Source organism: Oreochromis niloticus, linkage group LG8, assembly GCF_001858045.2.
Source record: "Oreochromis niloticus isolate F11D_XX linkage group LG8, O_niloticus_UMD_NMBU, whole genome shotgun sequence".
In the NCBI taxonomy this organism is placed as follows: Eukaryota; Metazoa; Chordata; class Actinopteri; order Cichliformes; family Cichlidae; genus Oreochromis; species Oreochromis niloticus.
The window spans coordinates 9,184,022-9,207,775 of NC_031973.2; the positions used below are offsets into that span (position 1 = coordinate 9,184,022).

The 23,754-nt window shown below is 37.1% G+C and overlaps 2 protein-coding genes across 2 annotated transcripts; both read right to left on the reverse strand.

Moving 5' to 3' along the window:
- Nucleotides 1-1,946: 1,946 nt before the first annotated feature.
- Nucleotides 1,947-8,907, reverse strand: LOC100691431 (5-hydroxytryptamine receptor 3E). The gene is made up of 11 exons (XM_019362242.1): nucleotides 8,792-8,907; nucleotides 7,411-7,476; nucleotides 5,845-6,002; nucleotides 5,267-5,311; nucleotides 5,037-5,146; nucleotides 4,572-4,741; nucleotides 4,292-4,452; nucleotides 3,761-3,971; nucleotides 3,484-3,663; nucleotides 3,225-3,319; nucleotides 1,947-3,022 (listed from the first exon to the last, which is right to left on the reverse strand). Exons 1-11 carry the CDS (start codon nucleotides 8,826-8,828, stop codon nucleotides 2,798-2,800), a joined length of 1,458 nt encoding a protein of 485 aa, XP_019217787.1. The 5' UTR covers nucleotides 8,829-8,907; the 3' UTR covers nucleotides 1,947-2,797.
- A 4,677-nt stretch (nucleotides 8,908-13,584) lies between these two features.
- LOC100691160 (5-hydroxytryptamine receptor 3B-like) lies at nucleotides 13,585-21,027 on the reverse strand. Its single transcript, XM_013267546.3, has 11 exons — nucleotides 20,937-21,027; nucleotides 19,363-19,431; nucleotides 18,879-19,042; nucleotides 17,999-18,043; nucleotides 17,743-17,852; nucleotides 16,979-17,148; nucleotides 16,164-16,324; nucleotides 14,995-15,205; nucleotides 14,742-14,918; nucleotides 14,565-14,653; nucleotides 13,585-14,329 (listed from the first exon to the last, which is right to left on the reverse strand). The coding sequence occupies exons 1-11, from the start codon at nucleotides 20,971-20,973 to the stop codon at nucleotides 14,102-14,104; spliced, it is 1,461 nt and encodes a 486-aa protein (XP_013123000.2). The 5' UTR covers nucleotides 20,974-21,027; the 3' UTR covers nucleotides 13,585-14,101.
- Nucleotides 21,028-23,754: the final 2,727 nt, after the last annotated feature.

The window sequence follows — 23,754 nt, forward strand, 5'->3', positions numbered from 1 at the left end:
CAATAAACAAGGACAGGATAAGAGACAATACAAAGTGATCGTGTGCAATTACAGTAAAGTGAGATATTATGCAGTTGGTCAAGATATTGTGGAAAAGAGAAGACGAAGACATGTACAAGATGTAAAATGTGCAAAGAAGTCAACATGTCAATAGTCAAATGTACCAGAAGGCAACATTGCAGACATTGAAGACAGCTACAAGTACCTGGGAATCCCACAGGCACATGGGAACCACGACGAGGCCAGTATGAAAGCTACAACCACCAAGTATCTGTAGAGGGTCAGGCAAGTCCTGAGGAGTCAGCTGAATGAAAAGAACAAGCTCCGGGCTATCAACACCTGCGCCTTGCCGATGATCAGGTACAGGGATAGTATAATAAACTGGCCAGAGAAGGAGATAGAAACCACTGACATCAAAACAAGGAAGCTCCTGACCATGCATGGAGGGTTTCACTCCAAATCCAGCACCCTGAGACTGTACGCTAAATGGAAGGAAGAAAGCTGAGGGCTGGTGCGTGGCCACAACTGACCGTGTTCTTAGGCAGGCAGTAGAAACCTGACAAAGAAGAGCAAGGAGAAGAATCATCATGGAAAGAAAGGCCCCTGTACGGTATGTACTACGAGCAGATGGAGGAAGTGGCTGATATCCAGAAACCCTACCAATGACTGGACAAAGCTGGAGTGAAAGACAGCACAGAAGCACTAACAGAGGCATTAATCATGGCAGCACAGGAATATACTGAGTCCATTGCTGAAGGACTCAATATATTTAACGGTTCACAGTTTTGTGTCTTAGTTTGGATTCATTCCTCTGTGTGACTTCCTGTTTGATTGTGATTGCAATAAAAGTGCTATTTCACAAAATAAATTGACTATTGAATCAACATATGATTTGTCTGAACTGTTAGGTGTTTTATCTACATAAAATGCTACCCGACTCACTGGACCCTCTACAATTTGCATACCGCCACAACAGCTCCACTGATGACACCACTGCCCTTTCACACCTGGAGAAGAGAGACACGTATGTGAGAATGCTGTAGACTACAGCTCAGCATTCAATACCATTGTTCCCTCAAAGCTGTACAGGATCTAGGATTGAGCAGCTCTCGCAGAAGTTGGATCCTTAACTTCCTGTCTGACAGATGCCAAGTGGTCAGAATCAGCAGCATAAACTCATCCCCCGTCATAATGAACACTGGTGCTCCACAGGGTGTGTACTGGCCCTCTTCTGTACTCACTCTACACCTACGACTACATGGCCACTAGCAACTCCAACATCATTATGAAGTTCGCAGACGACACAACAGTGGTGGGTCTTATCGCCAAAGGTGATGAGACGGCTTACAGGGAGGAGGTAAACACCCTGACACTTTGGTGCCAAGGGAACCATCTTACCCTCAACGTCACAAAGACAGAGTTGGTAGTTGACTTCCGGAGATGTATAAAAGCACACACCCCCATCACCATCAACAACGTTGCTGTGGAGAGAGTGAGCAACTTCCATTTCCTAGGTGTACATCTGGTGGAGGATCTCACATGATCAGTTCACATGAAGAAAACAGTGAAGAAGGTGCAGTGTAACAGCAGTCTGGTGAGGAAGGAGCGGCTAGCAGGTCCAGCGGGCATATGGTGTGGAGGTTAGCCGGATAACTCGAAGCCAGTCACTTAAATCAAACAACAGACCTTTATTCGTTGTCAGGTTTTGCATGATCTTTGTTGGTCAAAAACCCCTATTAATGAAGACTTATGGACCGGAATTTGATGGTAAAAATACTTTCTTTTCAATCACTAAGCAGGAATATAGGTTTGGCTCCAGCAACCTTTAATTGGATAAGCGGGAAAGAAATAAATGGAATAAAAGCATATTATTACTATTATTATTAGTATTTGTGATTTGAAGACAACCAGTACGAAAGTTAACTAAATATTGGCTGATAATTTATGGCAAAGGGGTGGGATTAAATAACTGTGTACTTCTTCTCACTCCTTTTCGATATGTAACTGAATCAGAACAGTTAAAGCAATATTGAAATGTATTAGCTTTATTTTGTATAGCATTTTTCTCTTCTTTTCTTTGCCAAATGAACTTTGTATATTGTTTACATGATCAAAAAAAATTGACAAACAACAACAACAAAAGCCAGTTTGAAAATGCCTATAATTACTACAGACAAACTACAACTCTATTAAGACTGAAATGTACAATTATCTCAGTTACATATGGTTGTATAATTTTAACAATTGTGACTGAAAAAATTAATAATCCCTTAAATTAAATTTTCTTCTACAACATATTTTCACATGGATACATATTTTAGAATTTGCCGATCCACTGGGATTTTCCCACACAGCCATCTGTTTGGTGTAGAGAGAATGGTTCAAAAAAGACAAAATACCCTGTGAATTGCAGTTATCTGGGAGAAAAAATCAGTACTTTGGGACAGCACATTAAAGTGAAAAAAGCATGTTTAAAAATGCAAATATGATATTATGTAGGCTTGTCCATAGGCTTTCTTTTTTTTTTTTTTTTTTTTTTACTAATAAAAGCAATGAATTAATGTCAGTTCAAAGTGGACTTATGTTCATCACCCAATAAAATGCAAATATATTGGAATTCATGCAAAGGGACCCAAATGGAGACTTAAGTGATGGTCTTTATAACTAAAATTTAACATTTTATATAGGCAAAGCAGGAAGTTCACAAGTAACCAATGGAAACTACAGGTATAAAAGAGAGACTAATACATCATATTCATGTTACTGATTGAATATTGTTTTTCAAACTTTAGTCCTGCTAGTCTTCAACATCGATCCACATTGAAAACATGATCGCTAAGAACACAGTGACTGCTGTCAAATAAAAAATCACAAAATACTTGTTGATTTTTTTAACCATTCTTGTCCAGTAGCCAGACTTCCTGTTGCTGCTGAGTAGAGTCACTGTTTTCCCAGTCTCCCGCAGCTCATCTGATACTTTTTCCAGAGCAAAGGCCACCTCTGTCAGTTTACTGCTGCTACCCTAAAACAGGAGGTTTTGTAGAAAGGTAATTGACAAGATTTTAGGTCAACTCTTGATTTGACACACTGGTTTGTTTCCACTTTGATTAAATAAAAGTGTTTGCTTCTGATATATATGCTAGGGTTCAGGATAATGCCAGCATAATCCCTTTCAATAGTTTTGATATTATACTTTTTTGAAATTAAATAAAATGAATTCCAACCTTTTGGGGCAGAGATGATACAGACAAAGACACAGATGGTGTTTCCTCAGCAGATACCCCAGAGACAGAGGCACAATGACTACTTCTCTTTATGTCTGGAGTAAGAGAAACAAAGATAAATCAAACACAATTAAAATTAACTAGTGGATATAACGTGCCGTTGTGTTTATTTAATCTGTGACTAAACACAAATCTTCAAAAGTGGTGGATAGAGTTTAAATCCAAATATTTGTAGAGTGATTGCTATTATTAAGCACACCTCTAAAACAGCTGTGAAAGTTGAATATGTCCTGTTTTCCCCCAGAGTTCTCCGACAGGTTTTGGATTCCATCTCTCTCATTATCTTGGGCTGCAGAGTCTTTGTCAAGCAGATGCATCACCAAAATTGTCTCCAAGAGGCTGAGCAGCATTAGAGAAAACCCCCCAATGCAGTAGACAGCTGAGGAAAGCAGCCAGCATTAATGTGGATAAATTACTTGATCACTCAGAGCATGATTTATTCATTAAATGCAGCCAAATACACCACACTTCTTTACCTATAAGTGGAATTCTGTTTGAAGAGCTGGGCAAGATCTCATTGAGAAGAAGCTGCATCACCGTGACAGCAAGCAGCACAGTGATTTTGAAGCCAAGTTTCTCACCTCCACTGTCTGATACAAGGAAGGAGGCTAAATCCAGAACCAAGAAGAAGAAGACTGGCAGCAAGAAATTAGCAATGTAGAGGACAGACCTCCTCTTCATGGTAATCTGTGAAATAAGGTGGTTAATCATCCTACTTCATACATGTAAAGATGCAGAAAGAGCTTCATATCTTTTCACTGCTTCGGCTGCACTTTCCCATTCATTTCATAACTCTCTTCTCTCCCACCCACAGCCTGTCTCCACTCCTCCCTGAACTCCATGCAACATTCTTCTTTCTTCAACTTCTACCATTTAATCCTTGCCTCTGTCTTCATTTGCTTTTTCTTCTTGATTGCCAGAGTCATCCTATTCTAAACAAAAACCAGGGTAATGGGTAACAGAACAGCTTTCATGTGTTCTGTGTTTCTGTTTCCAAAAATACTTACAGTGTAGACAACCATAAGTTGATTGAAGTCAAACTCATTGACAGTTCTGTTGGTGACTGACATGTCGACAAAGAGCCACTCATACTGTGTCTGCATAAAGTCACGAGACCACTCTGTGACTGTTTTATTGCTGTTGTCGGGCTTTAACTTTATTTCTGCATCTGAAGTCGAACATAAAAAATTACAGTGAGAAGATCAAGAAGGAAAGAATATATGTTCTGGCATGTGGTAGTGTGTGTTTATGAACGGCATACATTAACAGAACCTGTTATGTCCTCACCAGAGTACATAATAGACTTGAAGGATATGTTGCACTTCTGAAAGTCAAAAGGGAATTTGTACACGTGCAGCTTGCAGGTGCTCACCACCACCTGGTCATTCCTGTATTCGATCACACCATCGTGGTTGACGCAGAGATAAGGACTCGGAGAGGCTTTATCCTTCTCTGTCCTGTGTGAGAAGAAATGAGAATTGATTATGTTACGAATGGCAGCATCAGGAAAAGACAAAACAAATACATGACATTTAGTTCTTTTCTTCTCTTTCGGTCGCTCCTCCCGCATTATGAGCATTGACAGACTGTAAGCACTAAAAATGCTACTTTTGACTTTTGGCTCCCTGCAAGAATCAAATCACATGATGCACTGAACAGCCACATCTTAATTACAACCCACCTCAACATAATCAGTGGAGAGACTGAGTGGGTCTTTGAGTGTGAGTTTATGCTTATATATGTCAAACTTACATCTCTACAATAGTTATATCGGGCATCCACAAATATGCAGTAGGAATTGTCATATCCTTAATTCCACAGAATTGATTTGGGTCCCACTTAATGTACTCATTTGTCCATTCCTACACAGGGCAATGGGAGGAAAGTGATCAAATCAAGGAAAAAATACAAAAGATGTAATTTCAAGCAATTTAAATTTCAACAATACAATGAAAAATGTGTATTTCTAAGAGAAAACTCACCAAATAAACCCAAATGTAAGAAATTAAGGTCTGGTCAATTTCTCTCTGAAAAAAATAACAATGTTCATTTAGGTAGCATCACACTTCAGCTAAAGCATCAGCAAACACATCTCTGTGAATTATTAATGTAGGGTCTACCTTAAAATACAAACCGCCTTGAGGCCACTGTTGTTGTAATTTGGTGCTGTGTAAATAAAAGTGAATTAAATTGAATCTCATATTGGGCACGCTATAACATTTTCTTTAACCTGTACACTGTTGCTGCTTATCTGCAAGCTGCTTTTCAACCCAACTCCAGTTTCTTGTTTAGTTAATTCAGTTAACTGGCCATTCGAAATTGCCTATAGATTCGAGTGGGAATGGTTGTCAGATTGGCAGCCTGTCCAGGCTGTACCCTGCTAATGCCTATGGTATCTGGGATAGGCTCCACCAGGACTACATGATGGTTTAAATGATTATCTCCTCTTTGGCAGATGGGCTTTTTGCCATTAAGAAACACACACAAACTATTTGGCAATGAAAATATTCATTATCATTCAAAGGAAAACACACACATGCATGTAGCTTAAACAACTTACCATATCCAGGATGGCATAGAGTTTCATTTCAAGCGACACATCTGTATGATGGCTGTTGTTTATAATGGGCCGGCTCATAGTGTACTTAAGACTGTCTTTGCTCAGGTTCAGGTGACGTACAATCGCCTGAAAATTACAGAGTTTCTCCACTTCATTATCTGAAATGACATCCAAACACATTCTATATCAGCAATTTCTTTTATGAGATGAAAAACACAAAGAAACTCCCATTTCTGATTTTCAACAAAAAAAAAAACTTCAGAAGTCTGTTGCTCACCAGACATCATTATTGCTTATTAGCTTTTGGCATATTTCCAACAGATGAAGTAATACCTCAGAACCTTTTAATCAAACCCTGATATATCCAGAGGCCTTTTGTTCACTAAAAGATGACTAAGTTTTATTTAATCAATCCTTTAATAAAAAATATTTTAAATACACTGATATTTACAGACATTGATTTTCATTATTTTCTCCTTTACATAAAATTATTTTATATTTTAGTATTGCTGATTATTAGATCCAGAGTGAATACTACATCACTTATTGGCATGCTTAGTACTGTGCAAAAGTCTTGAGTCACCATCTTTTCTTTATATTTTGCTAAAAAAAAAAAAAAGTGGGTAATGAGTGGAGATACTATTGAAACAACTACAAACATGTGTGGGAAAACCAATTCTAAGAAGCTTGAAAGTCAATATTTGGTATGACCACCTTTATTCTTCAACACAATCTGGACTCTGTTAGGCAAGTGTTAATGTGATTTCCTCAAGTAGTCTTCAGAAATAGTTATCAGAGCCTCTTGAAGGACATTCAAAGCATTTTGAAGGTTTGCTGCCTTTCAGTCCATTCTCTTTCAAGATGATCCCATACTATCTCAATAAATTTGTGATTTGGGCTCATGAAAGGCAAATCCATGACTGATAGCATCCCTTTTTTTTTTTTTTTTTTTTTATCCAGTTATGCTTTTTCAGCACTGGCAGGATATTAGGCATCATTGCCATGTTGAAAAATGAAGCTGTTGCCTATCAGATTCTTTTCAGATTGCATTGCATGGATCAGAACTAACAGTACTTTTCTCTTCATACTTCTATCAGTTTTGACAAGATCCCTAACACCATTCACTGAAATACAGCCATAAACCATAACAAAGCCAATCTTCCACTAAAACCATTTCTGATGGGCTTTGGCAAAATGGGAGACTGGACTGAAGGATCAGTTTCATTTTCAAATTTTTCTAATTTTAAGTACACACTGCACACCATGCTGACATATGTCTTTGCCTAATAGCTCTTTAAGAATTCCTTTGTTTGGTGAAAACATTTTTTTTGATGTCCTCAACTGTGTTATCCTGTGTTTTTGTGAGATGCAAGTTGCCTGTTTATTGGCCTTCTCATAGACCAGTAGTAAGTGGGCTCACAGAAACAAGAGAACATTTCTCATAAAGTAGTTAGGTCCAAAGACGACTGAAAATGAGTGAAAAAGCTGTCAAAATAAGGGGTGGCTCAAGACTTTTGCACAGAGACAGACAGATAGATAGATAGATAGACTGTCTTTACTCTGTACCTCTGATAGTGGTTTCATTGATCATCTGTTGATCATCTTGTAGCTCTGAACTGGAGCCATTTTCACCTGGCATGGAAGAGTACAGTCATTTATGCCTAAAGGTATAAAATATCCAGAAATGTATGTACAGGTTTTAAATAAGCATTTGCTCCCAGATGATGGCTTTACAAGGAAAAGCCTTACATATTTTAGCAACACAATCACATATTCAAAAATTTACATATTCTATCTATAGCATCTTTCACAATAGAATGATAGACGAATCCAGGTGGTGAACTGGCATCCATGCAGACCATACTTTTCACCCAATGAAAATATTTGGTGCACCATGGAACATAAAATACAACACAGCAAAGCCAAGACTGTTTATCAGCTAGAATCCTATATTAGACAAAAACAGGACAATATTTGTCTCAAAACATTTGAGATGGTTTGCTTCCTGAGGCATAAAATGCTTTGCTGTCACAGTGAAGATCACAACATAAGACCTTAGTTTTGGAATACATCCAGTTCAGTAGCAGCTTACAGGAACAACTATTCCTTCCTGTGCTTGGACCAGCCATAACCTCTGGCTCCCAGCTATTAACCAAATACCCAAGGTCCGATTTTATTGGCCTGGCTTCTGTTCCTATTGTTCCACTAATGTGAATAAACACAATATTTGTTTGTTTTCATCTCAGTGTCTGCAAGCAGGACTGTTTGTTTTTTTTCTTTTCGGTTCTGTTGCATTTTCAGTTTCTTTAAAAATTTTTCCCTAAAATTAATAGTGAAACTACTCCTTAAGCTGGTTTACTCCGACTGATGTAAGATTTCATACCAAATTAAACATCCATCTATTTTCTTACACATCCAGTTCAGGACGCTGGTGGGGCTGGAGCCTACACCCGCTGACATAGTGCCAGAGTCAGTGTGCATCATACACAAGTCGCCAGACTGCGTTAGTCTATGCACACAGAGAAAAAGACAACATTCACACTCCTACTGCTAATCTGCACATATCATAAGGTGAGCTATTGAAAATGTTGGTGTTTATGTACTTTGTGTTGTCCAATAGACCGTTTTCATTATCCCTGTATTGAGGTTGCAGCAAAAATTTTACAGAAAATATCTATCTGGGTTATCAGAAGGCAGGCAAGTTATTCACCAATATTTATACATTTTTCAGTCTAAGATGCTGGTTTTAGTAAACTGATTAAATGTGGAATTTAATTTAGTAAACAGGATGTATTTACTGGCTACTTATAGAGCCAAGCAGCCCCTCTGCTGAAATATGTTTTATCTATTCCAAGTAAAAACAGTGATGTTGAATAAAATATAATACAACATTTTTTTTAATTGTCCAATTTGTCATCTGCATTAAATCAGAATGATCTCAGCTTACCCACAAGTAGCAGCAGCAAGAAGAAACCTTCAATCATTGTAGCCTTGAGTGATCAGAGAGCATCTTCACCCTCTCTGTGCTGTTCAGAGATTCTTCCTAATCCATTGATGTCACTGCCCTGCCCTCTTCTAGTGCAGAGCAAATGTAAAGACCAATTGTGTTTCTACCCCCATATCGATCCTAACACAGTGGGATCGGCATACTATGCATCAGCATAACAGCTGATATAACAGCAACTAATAAAAAAATGTTTTAGGTTGAGGCTGCAAAATTACTAAGTAAAATTAGTAAGCTTCCTGTTATTAACCAAACTCTTGTTATACAGCCCAAGCCTCTACCATCCTAACATCAGTCAGGTTGAATAGTTCATTTTCTTGCTACTTTGGATAAAATTTATTTAATTTTTTTCTGCCAAAGTGTCCGCACTCTACTCTGACAGGTTTCAGATGCTTTTGTTTTTGTTGTTGCTTCATCCATTGTTCTTTTTTCTTTTAGGAAAATGGACAGTAGGGTTAATCATAAAAAGTGAATGAATCAGATTGACATCAGTTTCATTTAAATCCAAACAACTGAAGTGCATTAACATTAGCTTTTAATAAAACAAAATAATAATAAAAAAAAACCCCAATAAACTTCAAAATACAGTGACTAAATTGTCTTTTTGAGCAGATGTTGTCACAGATTTACTTGGGTTTTTTTTCTTATTCTACTACAGAAAAAAATAAATCTTTATTGTTCTGGTCTTGTCTATGAAACTTAGAGGACTCTACAGTAATCCAAACACACTTTTGGAGCATTTGTGATATATCCAGAAAATAAAGACAATAAATAAAAAGCAATTCATGTTCAGGTGTATTTGTTTAAATAATAATGTAAAAAATGTGTCAGATTGCACAACAGGTCCTAAAGTTACTGTTATTTAGAGATCTGTGAAATATATCTAGAGAACTGTACTTTTCCTTATTAATGTTGGACAGGATGTGGGTTGGAAGGCTCTTAGATTTTCACATATTCATTAACCATAGCAGCACGAGATACCAGTGAGGAGAACAAACACTGTTAAGTGCTCCATTAGAGGAAGTAGAAAGATCCTGTTTGAAAAAAACAAAAACCAAGTTATTTACAATGAGTTTATTGTTGCTGCACTCAGCTCAGATGTCAGTGAACAACAGTTGTTTTTATGCTAATATTCAGGTTATTTACCATCTTTACAAAGCCAAATGCACAAAATTTTATTTTTCAGTGAAACATTACACTTACCTTCAATTAGGTACCCTAATAGATATACGCAGTACCGTATTCACCACGCTCTCAGCAGTGGGGAGGCCATTACATGAGAAGCAGGACTACTGAGGAGTTCTTCTCCGCTCAGCCTAACCCTAGGTTTCTTCAACTAGGGTTATGTTGTTTACTTAGTGTGTGAGAGGAAAATAAACACATCTTGACTGGTAAATTATATTCTGACTGGTAAATTTCTGAACGACGAAACATTTCACCACTCTTTAGCATTCTCTTTACTGTATTTTTTGGACCATAAGGCGCACTGTCGATGAACGGGTCTGGTGTCATTCATAAGGCGCACTGGATTATGAGGTGCATTAAGTGAAACAAAACAATCAGATAAATCAAACTTTACTCAACTCATTCTTCTTGCTTCCTCCACTTCTGTACCATTGATTCATACATGTTGATCTCTCACAGTTGCTCTCTTCCCATGTTCTACTGCGTGACTGATAGCCTTGAGTTTGAAATCCACTTCGTAAGCATGTCTCTTAACAGGTGCCATTTGGGGTCCTTATACACACACAATACAGTAATAATTGTTGAAGCACAGTACATATCTCTCCGCAAGGCTCCCGATTGTTAGCCGTAATGTTCCAACAATCCATCAAGCGGTGCGGCTTAAGCACAACCAGAATTCATACATAAAGCGCACCGGATTATAAGGTGCACTGTCGAGTTTTGAGAAAATTAAAGGGTTTTAAGTACGCATTATAGTCTGAAAAATACGGTATTCCGGTTGCTGCCACAAATACACTGAGTTGGCTGTAGCTTTCCAGCTCACAGCCCGACTCCCATGAACAACAACAACACAGACAAACAGCCAACCTTTTTTTGCCGGCGAGTCATGATTACAGATGCCGTGCAGGTGCGCCCATCTCCCCTGCAACAGCACTGCAGACCACGCCCCACCACATACCCCCATCGTCTGACTGAGGTCGGGGAGCCAACTTTATTTATATAGCACTTTTTTTTTTTTAAAAAAACAGCGGTACACCAAAGTGCTTTACAATAGAAACAGGGAAATTAAATAAAAGACCACTAATAAAGTACCACATATGTCAGCAGGTTAAAGGCACTAATTATACAAATATAAAAGGGAATATAAGAACAAACTTACTAAGAATGGATAGCTATAACTACATAGATAAAAATGGAGCCAAATATAAAATAGGGACACTAACTAGATGGAAAAGCAATGTTAAATAAGTGAGTTTTTAAACAAGATTTAAAAGATAGAATGGAATCTGACGCACGGATAGTGATGAGAAGGTTGTTCCACAGGTAACCAGGGCAAAAGCAAGGTCACCCCTAGATTTAAGTCTAGATATAGGCTGAACCAAGAATAATTGGGCTGAAGACCTGAGGGCTCACCCAGGAACATATGGACTAAGGAGATCAACAAAATAGGTAGGGGCTAAATTATTTATAATATTAAAGGTGAGCAACAATATTTTAAATTCGATACAATATTTGCTGTTATCTCTTTTACATTAAGATGATGTAGAACCTTTAATACCCAACATCTAGACTAACATCACAATGGAACAAAGGGAACAGCCCATTTCCCAAAATAAAACCCCACACCGTAATTCTCCCCACCCCCAAATTTTACACTAGGCGCAATGCAATCAGACAAGTACTGTTCTCCTGGTAACTGTCATTCATTGGCTTCCCAGATAGAGAAGAGTGATCTATTACTCAGATAACATGTCTCCACCCCTCTAGAGTCCAGAGGAAGCATGACTTACACTACTACATTCGATACTTTGCATTGAATTTGTTGATGTAAAGTCTGGATAAGATTGCTCAGTAATAGAATAGAATAGCTTTTTATTGTCACTGTTACAAGAACAGTGAAAGGCAGTTTGGCATCTCTCCATGTGTGTGGAGTACACAATAGCGTAAGTATTTACACAATAACAGACAAATTTACATTTACACAAGAAAGATATGTACAAGAGATTGTTTCCATCAAACTCTCTATGCACTGCCCTTGAGCTAACCTGAAGACAACATGAAGTTTTGAGGTCTGTAACACTTGACTCTGCAGAATGTTTACGCCTTTTGTGGACTTTGTACCTCAGCATGACCCCTCTATGTGATTTTAGTTCCTGTCATTCCCACTTCCACCTTTGTTATAACACTAGTAATAGTTCACTTTGGAATATTTAGAAACAACAAAATTGATGACTTGACTTGTTGCACAGCATCAAATCTGGAATTCACTGAGCTGTTAAGGGCAACCCATTCTTTCATATTCTGTTTGTAGAAGCAATTAAAACTACATGTTCTTGTGCCAGGTTTTCAAGTTGATGTATGTGCTTTGTCATGTAGTAAACATGGCAAGCAGTACTCTCAGTGATCTTTGTGGGTAGGTCAAGTGCGTTTTCAAACCATTAAAGTATCCAGGGTCTTGTGGTCACTAAAAGGCCTCATCTGCAGGGCATGTCTCATTATTTGTCTAATTAAATTATTTTAAATGGGCTGTATAAAATGATATTCAGACAAATAATGTATGTGCAGTTTTTAAGCTTCTGTTTCATGCGTTGAGTTTGTTCAGTGATTAGAGGAATATCATCACATTTAAACTGTAAATTCAACACTTTATAGACAAGAGAACTGGGCCAGTTGCTGGAGCTGCTGTGGAACCCCATGCCAGCTTTTGTTTAGTGTTTTTAGCCATGATGATCTGTTGGTTTTCAGGGGTGGAGGCCTTGGTGGTGGTACTCGCATTTTAAGTTGCAGAAACTGGTTGTAAGGACTTGGAAGGTCATAATAATGATATTAATAACTTAAATTTGTATGGTACCTTTAAATAACCCAAGGCTGCTTTACAAAAATATATAAATAAGCAAAAAGATTAGAGGTTGAGCTTTGCTGAAGAGGTGAGTTTTGAGAAGTTACTTGGAAGAGTCCAGTGATGGGCATTGCAAAACTCAGAGAGTTCCATAGGATAGGGGCTGATGCAGTGAAGGCTGTGTCCCTAAAACTATAGAGATGGGTATGAGGGAAAGAAAGCAGAACCATGATTGAGGACCGTATCAGCCAAGACTGTGTGTATGGGTACAGCAAGTCAGACAGGTGCTTAAGCTACATTGCACTGAGGGATTTGTAAGTGAGAAGAAGGATCTTTTAAGTAATGCAAGATATAGGTGATTAATAATCAACCTCACCACAGGTCACAGTTGTCTCCTAAACTCTCTTGGATAGGACTGGAGTCTATTTCACTCTGTTCCAGCTTGTGAAAGATGTGGGCAGGTATGCGAATACTTGTATCAGAAGAGGCTGTATGGGAGTTTTCCCTGGTGCACAGGAAGGTTGCTTACCTGCACCTTACATCTCAGGGCCCTGTACATTCAGGTTTTTCACAAAAAAAGCTATAAACTTTACCACCACTAAGTATTGTAAGTACCTTGACTGAAAAACTACATTGAGCCCTCAATACATTTAGAACTGCACAGCAAGTTATACCAAAGCAGCAAATGCAGGGTAGGGTAAAAAATGTTTATTCCAGTGTTATGGTAGAATGTAGATGTAAATGGAGAATATACAAATACATTGCTTTATGTCATGCATTTACATTTCATTGTTTATTTAAAGAGCTAAACTTCCAAAACAATACACTTTGACTATATTCACTGTTTATTTAAAAATAGTAACAGAACATTTACATTGTGTACATTCCATATTAAATACCTAATATCATATTCTTATCATTTCCTTAACAAGTACTTATTAAAATAACTATTGCAATTGGTGTCATAATTAAGGCATATGTGATACATGCAAAAAACACTGCTGAAGACAGGATTGGCTGAAGCCACTGGGGAAATACCTTGTGCTCTGTTTTGATGATTAAGTTAATATATGAGGATGGAAGAATGGGTCCAACTATAAAATTGTACTATTTTAGATTACATACAGTTTTACATTATTTAATGATTAAATCTCAATTTGTGAACAAAATGAAATGTAACCAGATTACAACCAGTATGTCTGCAGCTGTTGTTTTCTTAAACTGTAGCTCTACTCGTCTTCAGCAGTGTACCACAATAAACCCATAATTGCTAAGAACACAGCGACTGCAGTCAAATAAGAAATGATGAAAACTTTGTTAATTTTTTTAACCATTCTCGTCCAGTAGCCAGGCTTCCTGTTGCTGCTGAGCAGAGTTATTGTTTTCCCAGTCTCCTGCAGCTCATCGGAAACTTTTTCCAGAGCAAAGGACACCTCTGTCAGTTTACTGCTGCTGCCCTGAAAGAGTGGTTTTGTAGAAAGGTAATTAACAATATGTTAGGCCAATAAGGTTCATGATACTTTGGCATTTAACACTCTGGGTTGTTTCTACTTTGATTAAATAAAAATATTCGCTTCTGATACATGGTTTAAGATGCAGGACAATCTCTCTCATGCGAGCATCCCTTTCTAGAGCTTTTAAAAATTCACTTTTGTGAAATACAAAAAGAAAAAAGTACAATGTTTTACCAACCTTTTGGGTGAGAGATGACAAAGATACAGATGGTGTTTCATGAGATGATACCTCATCAACAGAGGCACGAGGACTGCATCTCTTAATCTCTGGAAAAACACATTTGACATAAGGATTAATGCAACACAGCTAAAACTGCATGCAGATTTGTGGAATGCTTGCTATGATTAAGCTCACCTCTAAAACAGCTGCAGAAGTTGTGGCTGCCCTGGTTGTTCCCAGAGTTCTCCCCCAGGCTTCGGTCTCCATCTGTCTCATCTTCAATTGCAGAATCTTTTTCAATCAGATGCATCACCAAAATTGTCTCCAGGAGGCTGAGCAGCATCAGAGCAAAAACTCCAATGCAGTAGACAGCTGAGGAGAGCAGGCAGTGATATTAACTTGGACAAATAAATATTGACTATATGTGCAGTCAAACACACTTCCTTACCTATAAGTGGAATACTGTCTGAAGAGCTCGGCAGAATCTCATTCAGAAGAAGCTGCATCACTGTGACAGCAAGCAGGACAGTGACCTTGAAGCCGAGTTTCTCACCCCCAGTGTCTGAGATCAGGAAGGAGGACAAGTCCAGAAGCAAGAAGAAGAGCACTGGCAGGATGAAATTGGCAAGGTAGAGGACAGACCTCCTCTTCATGGTAATCTGTGAATTTTTTCCCAGGTGGTTAGGTACAATAGAAACAGATTTATACTAAAAGAAGTATTATGTGACCTTTTATTCAAATACTACAGAGAAAGGAGTTCCATGAGAAGTTGTGAATGGTGATAAATGTGCCAAATAATTGCTGCACTCTACATGGACACCTTCACCTTTATGCACTCCTTCCTGTTGGAAAAATTGCAAAATAGTACTTCAATAGTTAAATAAATATCTAATGTATTGCCAAAAAATATTTGCTATTAGCTGACAGTGACAAGCGGTGTAGGAGTTCAAACCACTCCTTTAGGAAAAGACAACACTATGAAAAATATCATTATTTAAAAGTTATGTATCGAAAGTAAAACTTATCTTCCATTAAAGCTGATTTGGCCAAATCCTTTTCACCACACATTATCAAGGATAACTAATTGTTACCAGTGGTCACAACCAGAGACACCACCTGATTTCTGAACATATTGTACTTGTTTTCAAAAATATACTGTGCATAAATGACCCTGTATTGTTTCTACTGAAACACACTGGCTTTAAAGGCACCTGGGGGATACGGTGCACATAAGCATGTTTGAAAAATTAGATATCTTTATATTTATTTATTTTATGGGACAATGTTGTTTGCTGTTTGTGTTTTTTGTTCTCACATACACTTTTATTATTGGTCCTATACACTTCCAAACATATACTGGAGATTATGATAGCTTTAAATGATACAGCCAATAAATATGATTAATAAAAATTATTTTGAATGAATACATCATAGCATAATTGTCCATTGCAAACTTGGCAACTCATAGATTGGCCTACAACTGAACTGGGCTAAACATGGCAGCAAGAGTCAGCACATCCATCACCTGCTGTGGAAATCAGTGCCAGGTGGCTACAGTAGAAGGATACAGAAAAAAGAAAGAGTTTTCTTTTCTTTTCTGTTTCCAGAAATACTTACAGTGTAAATGACTGCATTTTGGTCAAATCCAAAATGATTGACAATTTCGCTGGTGACTGATATGTTGATGAACAGCCACTCATACTGCGTGTGCATCACCTTGCGAGACCATTCTGTGAGCATTGTATCATTTCTGCTGGACTGTAAATATATTTCTTTATCTGAAGTGGAATATAAAAACAAATGTGATAAGTGATAAATAATACAAATTTGAGCATATCAACAAGGAATATACACTCCAAAAAAAGTAATAACCCGGACTGGTGATAGCCATGCAATTGTGATTTCCCATAAAATCACCAAAAATAGTAAGCCATTTTCTAATGGGGAGTTTGTCAAAGAGTGTTTAGTGGATCCTCCCATGCTAGTATGCCCTGAGAAAAAAAGCATTTTAATTGTGCCCCTCTGCCGCCAAACCATAATAAAATGGACTAATGACATTGTGGGAAATTTGAAGGTGAGTGTTTTTTAATTTCAATTTTAATTTTTCAGGGATTTAACTACATGCTTGCAAACTCTGGGGCTGTAATAGGACAAACTTGCAGGTGTCACAACTGTTTCCTGTCTACACAAAAAACAGCAATATCACGTAAGTTAAGTCTTTGAAATGTTCACAGTTGTTGCTGGGAATATTGATTAAATAGCAATAAAATCCTGGCATTTGTATCACGCCTATTTGACATTTTCATTGCTTATTTGTAATGTCTACCCTCTCCAGTGGGTGTTTATAACAAGATAAAACTAATATTATGCAGAACTGATTCAAGCTTATTTATATGGCTCTCCATAGCAGTTCCAGCAGTTCCAGGACTCACCTTCATGCATAATAGACTTGAAGGAGAGGTTGCAACTTTGGATGTCGAAAGGGAATTTGTAAACATGCATCTTGCAGGTGCTTAACACCACCTGGTCATTCCTAAATTCAACCATACCATCTGAAAGTATGCTGAGATATGGACTTGGAGAGGCTTTATCTTTCTCTGTCCTGTATGAGAACAAATGAGAGCAACCCATTATGGTACAAATGATAGTAACAAAAGTTGTGTAATATCATAATATGGAAAATAACTATGTCTGCAGCTATATCTAATTTTTGCTAAAGTAAACCAGCTAGAGGTGTAAATCGAGTGATACAATCAATTTGGCCAATATATTGATCAGTGGGTTCACCTGACACAGGTATTGCAGTACGGACAAATGTGTTATACTTTGTCATTGCTATTGTACTCTGAATCATAATTTAAAAATCCAATCGTATTGGATGTTGTTGAAATATACTTTTTTTTATTCTGGAAAAAATATATTTTATTTAAAGAAAAGTATGGCACTGTTGGGTTGCCTTTCTTCGAGTTCTCTTGTAACTTCCCCCATCCATAATGTACTATTTTTTATCAAATCCAGTAGATGCTGCTTGATTTGAGCCACTTTCCTTTTACAATAAAACAATCTGGCATGTTTATTTCATAAATTACAATAAGGAACACATTTTCTGTCACCATAAGGTTTTAACAGTAGCATGTATTTATAATAAAATGATTAGATGTGAGTGTGTGTTTATGGGCAGTTGTGTCAAACTTACATCTCTTCAATAGCTATATCTGGCATCCATAGATATGAAGTAGGAATTGTTATATATTTAATTCCACAAAATTCATCTGGTTTCCATTCAATGTATTCATTGCGCCACTTCTACATTGAGGAGTACAAAAAGAAAGGGATACAGGCAAAGAGATGGGAATAGAAGATGAAAAACAGATAATTGAAACAAATAGTTCAAATGTTAACAATACAGTGAAAACCATATATACCTGTGATATATCTAAGAGTAAACTCACCAAATAAACCCAAATGTAAGTAATTAAGGTCTGGTCAATTTCTCTCTGTAAATAAAGAATTTGAACATAGCATTTATTGAGGCAGACACATGTCAAGCTCACCTACAGTCAGGTTAGCTAATGTTAGCTGATATTGGCTTATGCCTCAGCGAATATCCTCTGCTGGTAAATACATAGTTGCTGCTCAAGTGTAAGCTGCCTCCAAGCCAACTCTTCATTCAGCAATAGTATTATTGTTATTAATACTACTACAATAACATGAACAAGAAATAATAATAATAATAACAACAATAATAATAATAATACTATAGAGACAAATAAAATCACCAACAAAAAGTTGTTCGTACTGCACCAAACACAGGTAACTACATATATCATGTCTGATTGGAAGTGATGGACAGTAGTGCTTTGAAACTTGCCTTGGAATTTTTACAATTTCATCAGCATTAAAGTACTCCAGTGACACCTTTATGCATTACCATGGAGTCACAACTCACAAACTGTATCTCAGTACTGTGTGTCAAATATACGTCTCAGAAAAAACTAATACAAAAAATAAAAAATAAAAAAGGAACTGATGTAAGAAAATGTAGTAGAAAAAAAGGTTGTGGCAAGTAATGCAAGCCAAAGTAAATAACAGTAATAATAATAATAATAATAATGATAATAATGATAATAATAATAACAATAATAATAATAATAACAATAATAATAATAATGAGTTCTTTTGTCAGTGAGTGCTGTAACATTATATGTTTCAGAAGCAAGAAAACATGTACACATGGAAACACATCTACACGCACACACACACACAGACACACAATTGCCAAAGAAAATATTCACTGTCATTAATAATGAAAAAAATGCCCGAACAAATTACCATATCTAAGATGGCATAGAGTTTCACTTCGAGCCATACTTCTGTATGATGACTGTTGTTTAAAATGGGCCGGCTCATAGTGTATTTAAAATTGTCTTTGTTCAGATTCAGGTGTTGAGCAATATCCTGAAAATTACAGACTTTCTCCACCTCAGCTTCGTTATCTGAAATGATATCAAAATGCATTCTCGATCAGAGATTTATTTCAGGAAAAAAAAAAATAGGCACCTTCTGTGCTTTCTGATTTTAAAGAACCTCATAATAACCAGGATATGGTGTAATATCATGTGCTCTTGTTAATCTGAGGTTTGGTATGGACTATATGATTTTTCTTTATTATTTGCAATGTTAATCCTAGAAATAAAAGATACTGCATCTTTCAAAAATAGTAAATGTTTTATTTACAATATTTTTTCAAGTTGATTTTGACCAAATTTAAACAAAATCAACCGAATAAGCTTTTGAGAAAATAGATTAATAATACCTCCGATAATTGTCCCATTGGTTATTTGCTGATCAGCATCTGGTAGCTCTACACTGGAGACATGTCCACCTTACATAAAAGAAAAAAGTTCTCAAAAATGTTTAGCAGAGTTAAAATAAACAGTTACAAAGTGCTTCATTCAATGTATAACTCAAAATATAATAAACAAGTATACATGCATAGACAGAAATTATTATATATATGTACAAAATAGGTGCATAAGTCTTGGTTAAAATCATAGTTGAACTGAAAGAACATATGACCAGAAAAACAGAGACTCTAAAAAACTGAGTTTTCAGCTGACATTTAAAACAAATCAGTCACTCTGCCAAATGGAAAGGCTCAAATAACCACTCATTACAAGTACATGGCTCCTTGGCCCAACCACAATTCAGTGTCTGCTTCTAGCTTTGTCTGACAGTGCGTAGAGCAAACCTGATTACACTAACTGCAAGAAAGTTTAAAAGTCCATCCATCCATTCGCTTCCGCTTATCCTTTCCAGGGTCGCGGGGGGCGCGGGAGCCTATCCCAGCTGTCATAGGGCGAGAGGCGGGGTACACCCTGGACAGGTCGCCAGTCTGTCGCAGGGCCAACACACAGGGACAGACAACCATTCACGCTCACATTCACTCACACATTCACACCTAGTGACAATTTGGATTATCCAATTAACCTATCCCCTCAAACTGCATGTCTTTGGACGGTGGGAGGAAGCCGGAGTACCCGGAGGGAACCCACGCAAACACGGGGAGAACATGCAAACTCCACACAGAAAGTTTAAAAGTCATCCAAACAAAATCCATGATGCTGGTCCAGCCTACATCAACCTGTTCAAGATTATCAATAACAGACCTTCCTTAACAGTCAATTAAACATAAAACATTCCAGTCATTAAAGTCAATCTGGTAGCAAACAAACCAAAATCAGTGAATTCAAACCAATGGCCACCAATGGTCCTGTTTTTCAGGCCAGGTGTCCCTTTTCCTTTCACCAATCCAGTTGATTAGTATTGGGTTGCTAATACAAATAAACAGTTAACTAGGTTGTTTTTGTCTGTATGTCTGAATGCTTGTTTGTTTTGTGTCATAGTGTCTGCAAACTGTTGCACCAGAGAGATCCAGTTGTGTTTTAAGTTCCTTGAATATTCTTCAACTCGACAGATAAACTGGATCAAATTTATGTTAAGACTGTTAAATATTTTGACTGGTTCGGTGACTAAATGTAAGATTGCAAACCAATTTAAACAACTGAAGTCCTTCAATTCAGATTTCAAACAACAACAAAAAAAATTCTAATTTAATCGTGTCTGAATTCTCTTAATCGTGGAAAAATAAAAGATAGGCTGTTTATAAAGAGATTAATATTACTTTGGTCATTTTCATTCTAAAATGCAGATTTAGTAAGGTACATAAACATTAGACTTATTTTGGCATTATATTTAATGCCATGTTATATGTCATGTTAGTTGAACTGAACTTATTTATCAGCAGTAAAAAAAATGTTTCGGAATTAAAATAAATAAATAAAATGCTGAAATTCCCAACTGAATTAAAATAGAATAATCTTAGCTTACCCATGATTATGAGCAGAAAGAAGAAATCAGTGATCATCGCTGCTTTCAGAGGTCTCTAAGCACCCTCGTCTTCTGTGAGATCTCGAGACGCTTCCTGCTCCATTAAAGTCACTGCCTTACCCTAGAAGAGGGTGGGGCAAATGTAAAAACAAATTGTCCAAAGAACCCAGCAAACAGCAGCAGCAGAGAGTGGGCAGGGATACTCACAGAATCTCCTACGGAGAAAAAGCATGTGATCAAGTAAACTGGACATTTCTATTCAGCACCCCACACAGATTTGGTTTAGGAGAGCCATTCATCTATTTGATAAAACAAAACACCGTACACTTCCCCCAGAGCCACAGGAACCACAAATGTGGTCACACCCCAAAGGTTGATACTTCACCGGAAACCAGACAAGGATACCTTCTCTCCATCTTTAACATACGTTGCAGCAATACAGCAGAACAAATGCTTAAATACAAGTCAAGAATTCACAAGACAAAATTAGTCTTTATGCAAATTATTTATTATATCTACAAGATCCACATAACCCATTACAAGAAATTTCAGTATTCAGTATAATTTTTTTTTACATATAGGGACCTCAAGAGTCTTGTCCTGGGTCTGCCCCAAGAGGAGGCCCTGGGACAAACCAGGATGGATGGACCTCAAGAGGAAAGCATGTGTTGTGAAACTATATTTTTACTGAATTGGGCATGCCAGGTTTGTTTAAATAGTGAATAAAATGAGATAGAAATAAAATTACAATGAGTGCAGTGGCAGTGAAAGATATATTTTGGGTCGTTTGCTTCAGCCAGCAGTCAAGGGAGTGCATTTTCCTTTCTAAGGCTACGGTCACACTGCAGGCAAAAGTGCATCAAATCCGACTTTTTTGATCCTATGCGACCCATATCCGAACATGATGATAGTTTGAACAGCACAAATCCGATAATTTCAAATCTTTAAGCAAAAATAACTATCAGCAAAACCACATATGAATTATGGGTCAGTGTGTAACAATTATAGGACTCAACACCATTTAACATTTCTTATATTCCATATTCCTGCAGCCACACCAGACACTAAACTGCCACGGCCGAAACTGGCTCCTGTCTGTGCAAACATGTTCTAAGGCATTAAAATAAATTTAATTAGTCAAACTACATTACTCATTCAGCATACTGATAAACGTATAAAATATACATTTATATTTTTTAATTAACAATAGCAAATATGGGGACGCTCTCTTTACAACTCTGTATTTTATCACAAAAGCCTGGCTGTTAACACCCTTTACCCCCTTTCAGACATAGGGAGTGAAAAGCCATGGGGTTTTCAGTCTCCTCTCTCAGTCCCACTTTTCTCAACATACCAACAGTTCTAATTTCTGTAAAAGAATATTGTGGGAATTTCACTGCACCACAGTGACATATGACATGAAATTGTTCCACAATTTGTAGATGCAAGTTTTTACACATTGAACTTTGAGCCAATCTGTCCTAAGAAATTTACAAAGATGCTCTTTTCATACCCAGTGTGACTGACTTTTTGGCAGAACATGCTCCCCCAGTTTTTTTTTTTTTTTTTTTTTTTTGTTGGAGTACCACTTTTCCAACCTTTTGTTGCCCCATTCCAACTTTTGAGACATGTTCCGGCCATCATATTCTAAATTAGGAAATTCCTTTCATAAAATTTAGATTTTTTTCTGTTTAGACATTTAATGATTTCCATATTCTATTGTGGATAAAAGGAGCTGACTTTGAAATTAAGAAATCATCATTAAGATTTTACACAGCATCTCAATTGTCTTACAATTGGTTTTCAATACTAGCGTAAAATTATCATTATTGATGGAACATTCCCTAAGAAATTGCCATATACAGAACTTCAGAATGAATCAGATCAGCCACACATTTCCACAGTGCCTGTGCTAAAATCAGGATGTGGGTAAAAGCTTTCAGAACCTCACAGCCACCTACGAGAATAGCGTCAAGATATAAGGAATAGGGAGGGGAGAGACCACAGTTAAGTGTTCCATCAGAGGGGACAGTTAGGTCATGCTGGTGAGTGTTTTTTTTTTCTTTCCATCACTGTAATTAGATGTAAACAAGTAACAATTGTTTCATTTGGACAATTTTCAAGTTTGTGTTAAACTGGCACTTACTTTCACCAGGACAAATGGATGTACTTTTGTCATTGTCTGGCTCCACTTAGCTCACCGCGCACACTTCTCCATAAGAACAAAATCAGCAAGCTTAGAGTGGGTTAATTAAATAAGTATAATGGATGTGATCTGATTATTTTTTTTAATTATTTTAATTATTTTTTGGGGGGGTTTGCTTTGCTACTGCTGAGATGATTTAAGAAAGTCTTCTGCAATGAAAGTCTAAACTGTGGACATTCCCTTTTCAACTCTTTGTGAAACAATATCTATATAAGTGCAAATAACTCTAATAAGTTACTCTAGCCTTTCCAGTAGGTTCAGGTAAAATTCACTGGGCTCCTTTATGACTGTAATGTTAATAAATAGCCACTCGTACTGTGTCTCCATCACAAATGGAGATAATGCTGTGAGCCCCGTACTGTTTAGGAAGTGTAACTCTATGTCTTCATCTGAAGTGGAATATAAAAATAGCTGTGAGTAGATCAACAAGGAAGGAATATATGTCATGGCATCTAATGATGTATTCACTAGACTATGAAAAACACACAGAACTTGTTATGGGCTTACCAGAGTGCTGGAGAGACTTGACCGAGAGATTACATCTCTGAATGTTGAAGGGAAATTTGTAAATACGCATCTTGCAGGTGGTTGTTATCACCTGCTCATTCCTGA

Coding starts and splice junctions, on each gene's coding strand:
- LOC100691431 (XM_019362242.1), bottom strand. CDS start 8,828: ATGATTGAAGGTTTCTTCTTGCTGCTGCTACTTGTGG. Junction 7,477..8,791: donor CTTGCTGCTGCTACTTGTGG/GTAAGCTGAGAT, acceptor CTTCCATGCCAG/GTGAAAATGGCTCCAGTTCA. Junction 3,664..3,760: donor AAACAGAATTCCACTTATAG/GTAAAGAAGTGT, acceptor TGCTTTCCTCAG/CTGTCTACTGCATTGGGGGG.
- LOC100691160 (XM_013267546.3), bottom strand. CDS start 20,973: ATGATCACTGATTTCTTCTTTCTGCTCATAATCATGG. Junction 18,044..18,878: donor TCTATGCCATCTTAGATATG/GTAATTTGTTCG, acceptor CTTTATTTACAG/AGAGAAATTGACCAGACCTT. Junction 16,325..16,978: donor CAAGTCTATTATGCATGAAG/GTGAGTCCTGGA, acceptor ATTCCACTTCAG/ATAAAGAAATATATTTACAG.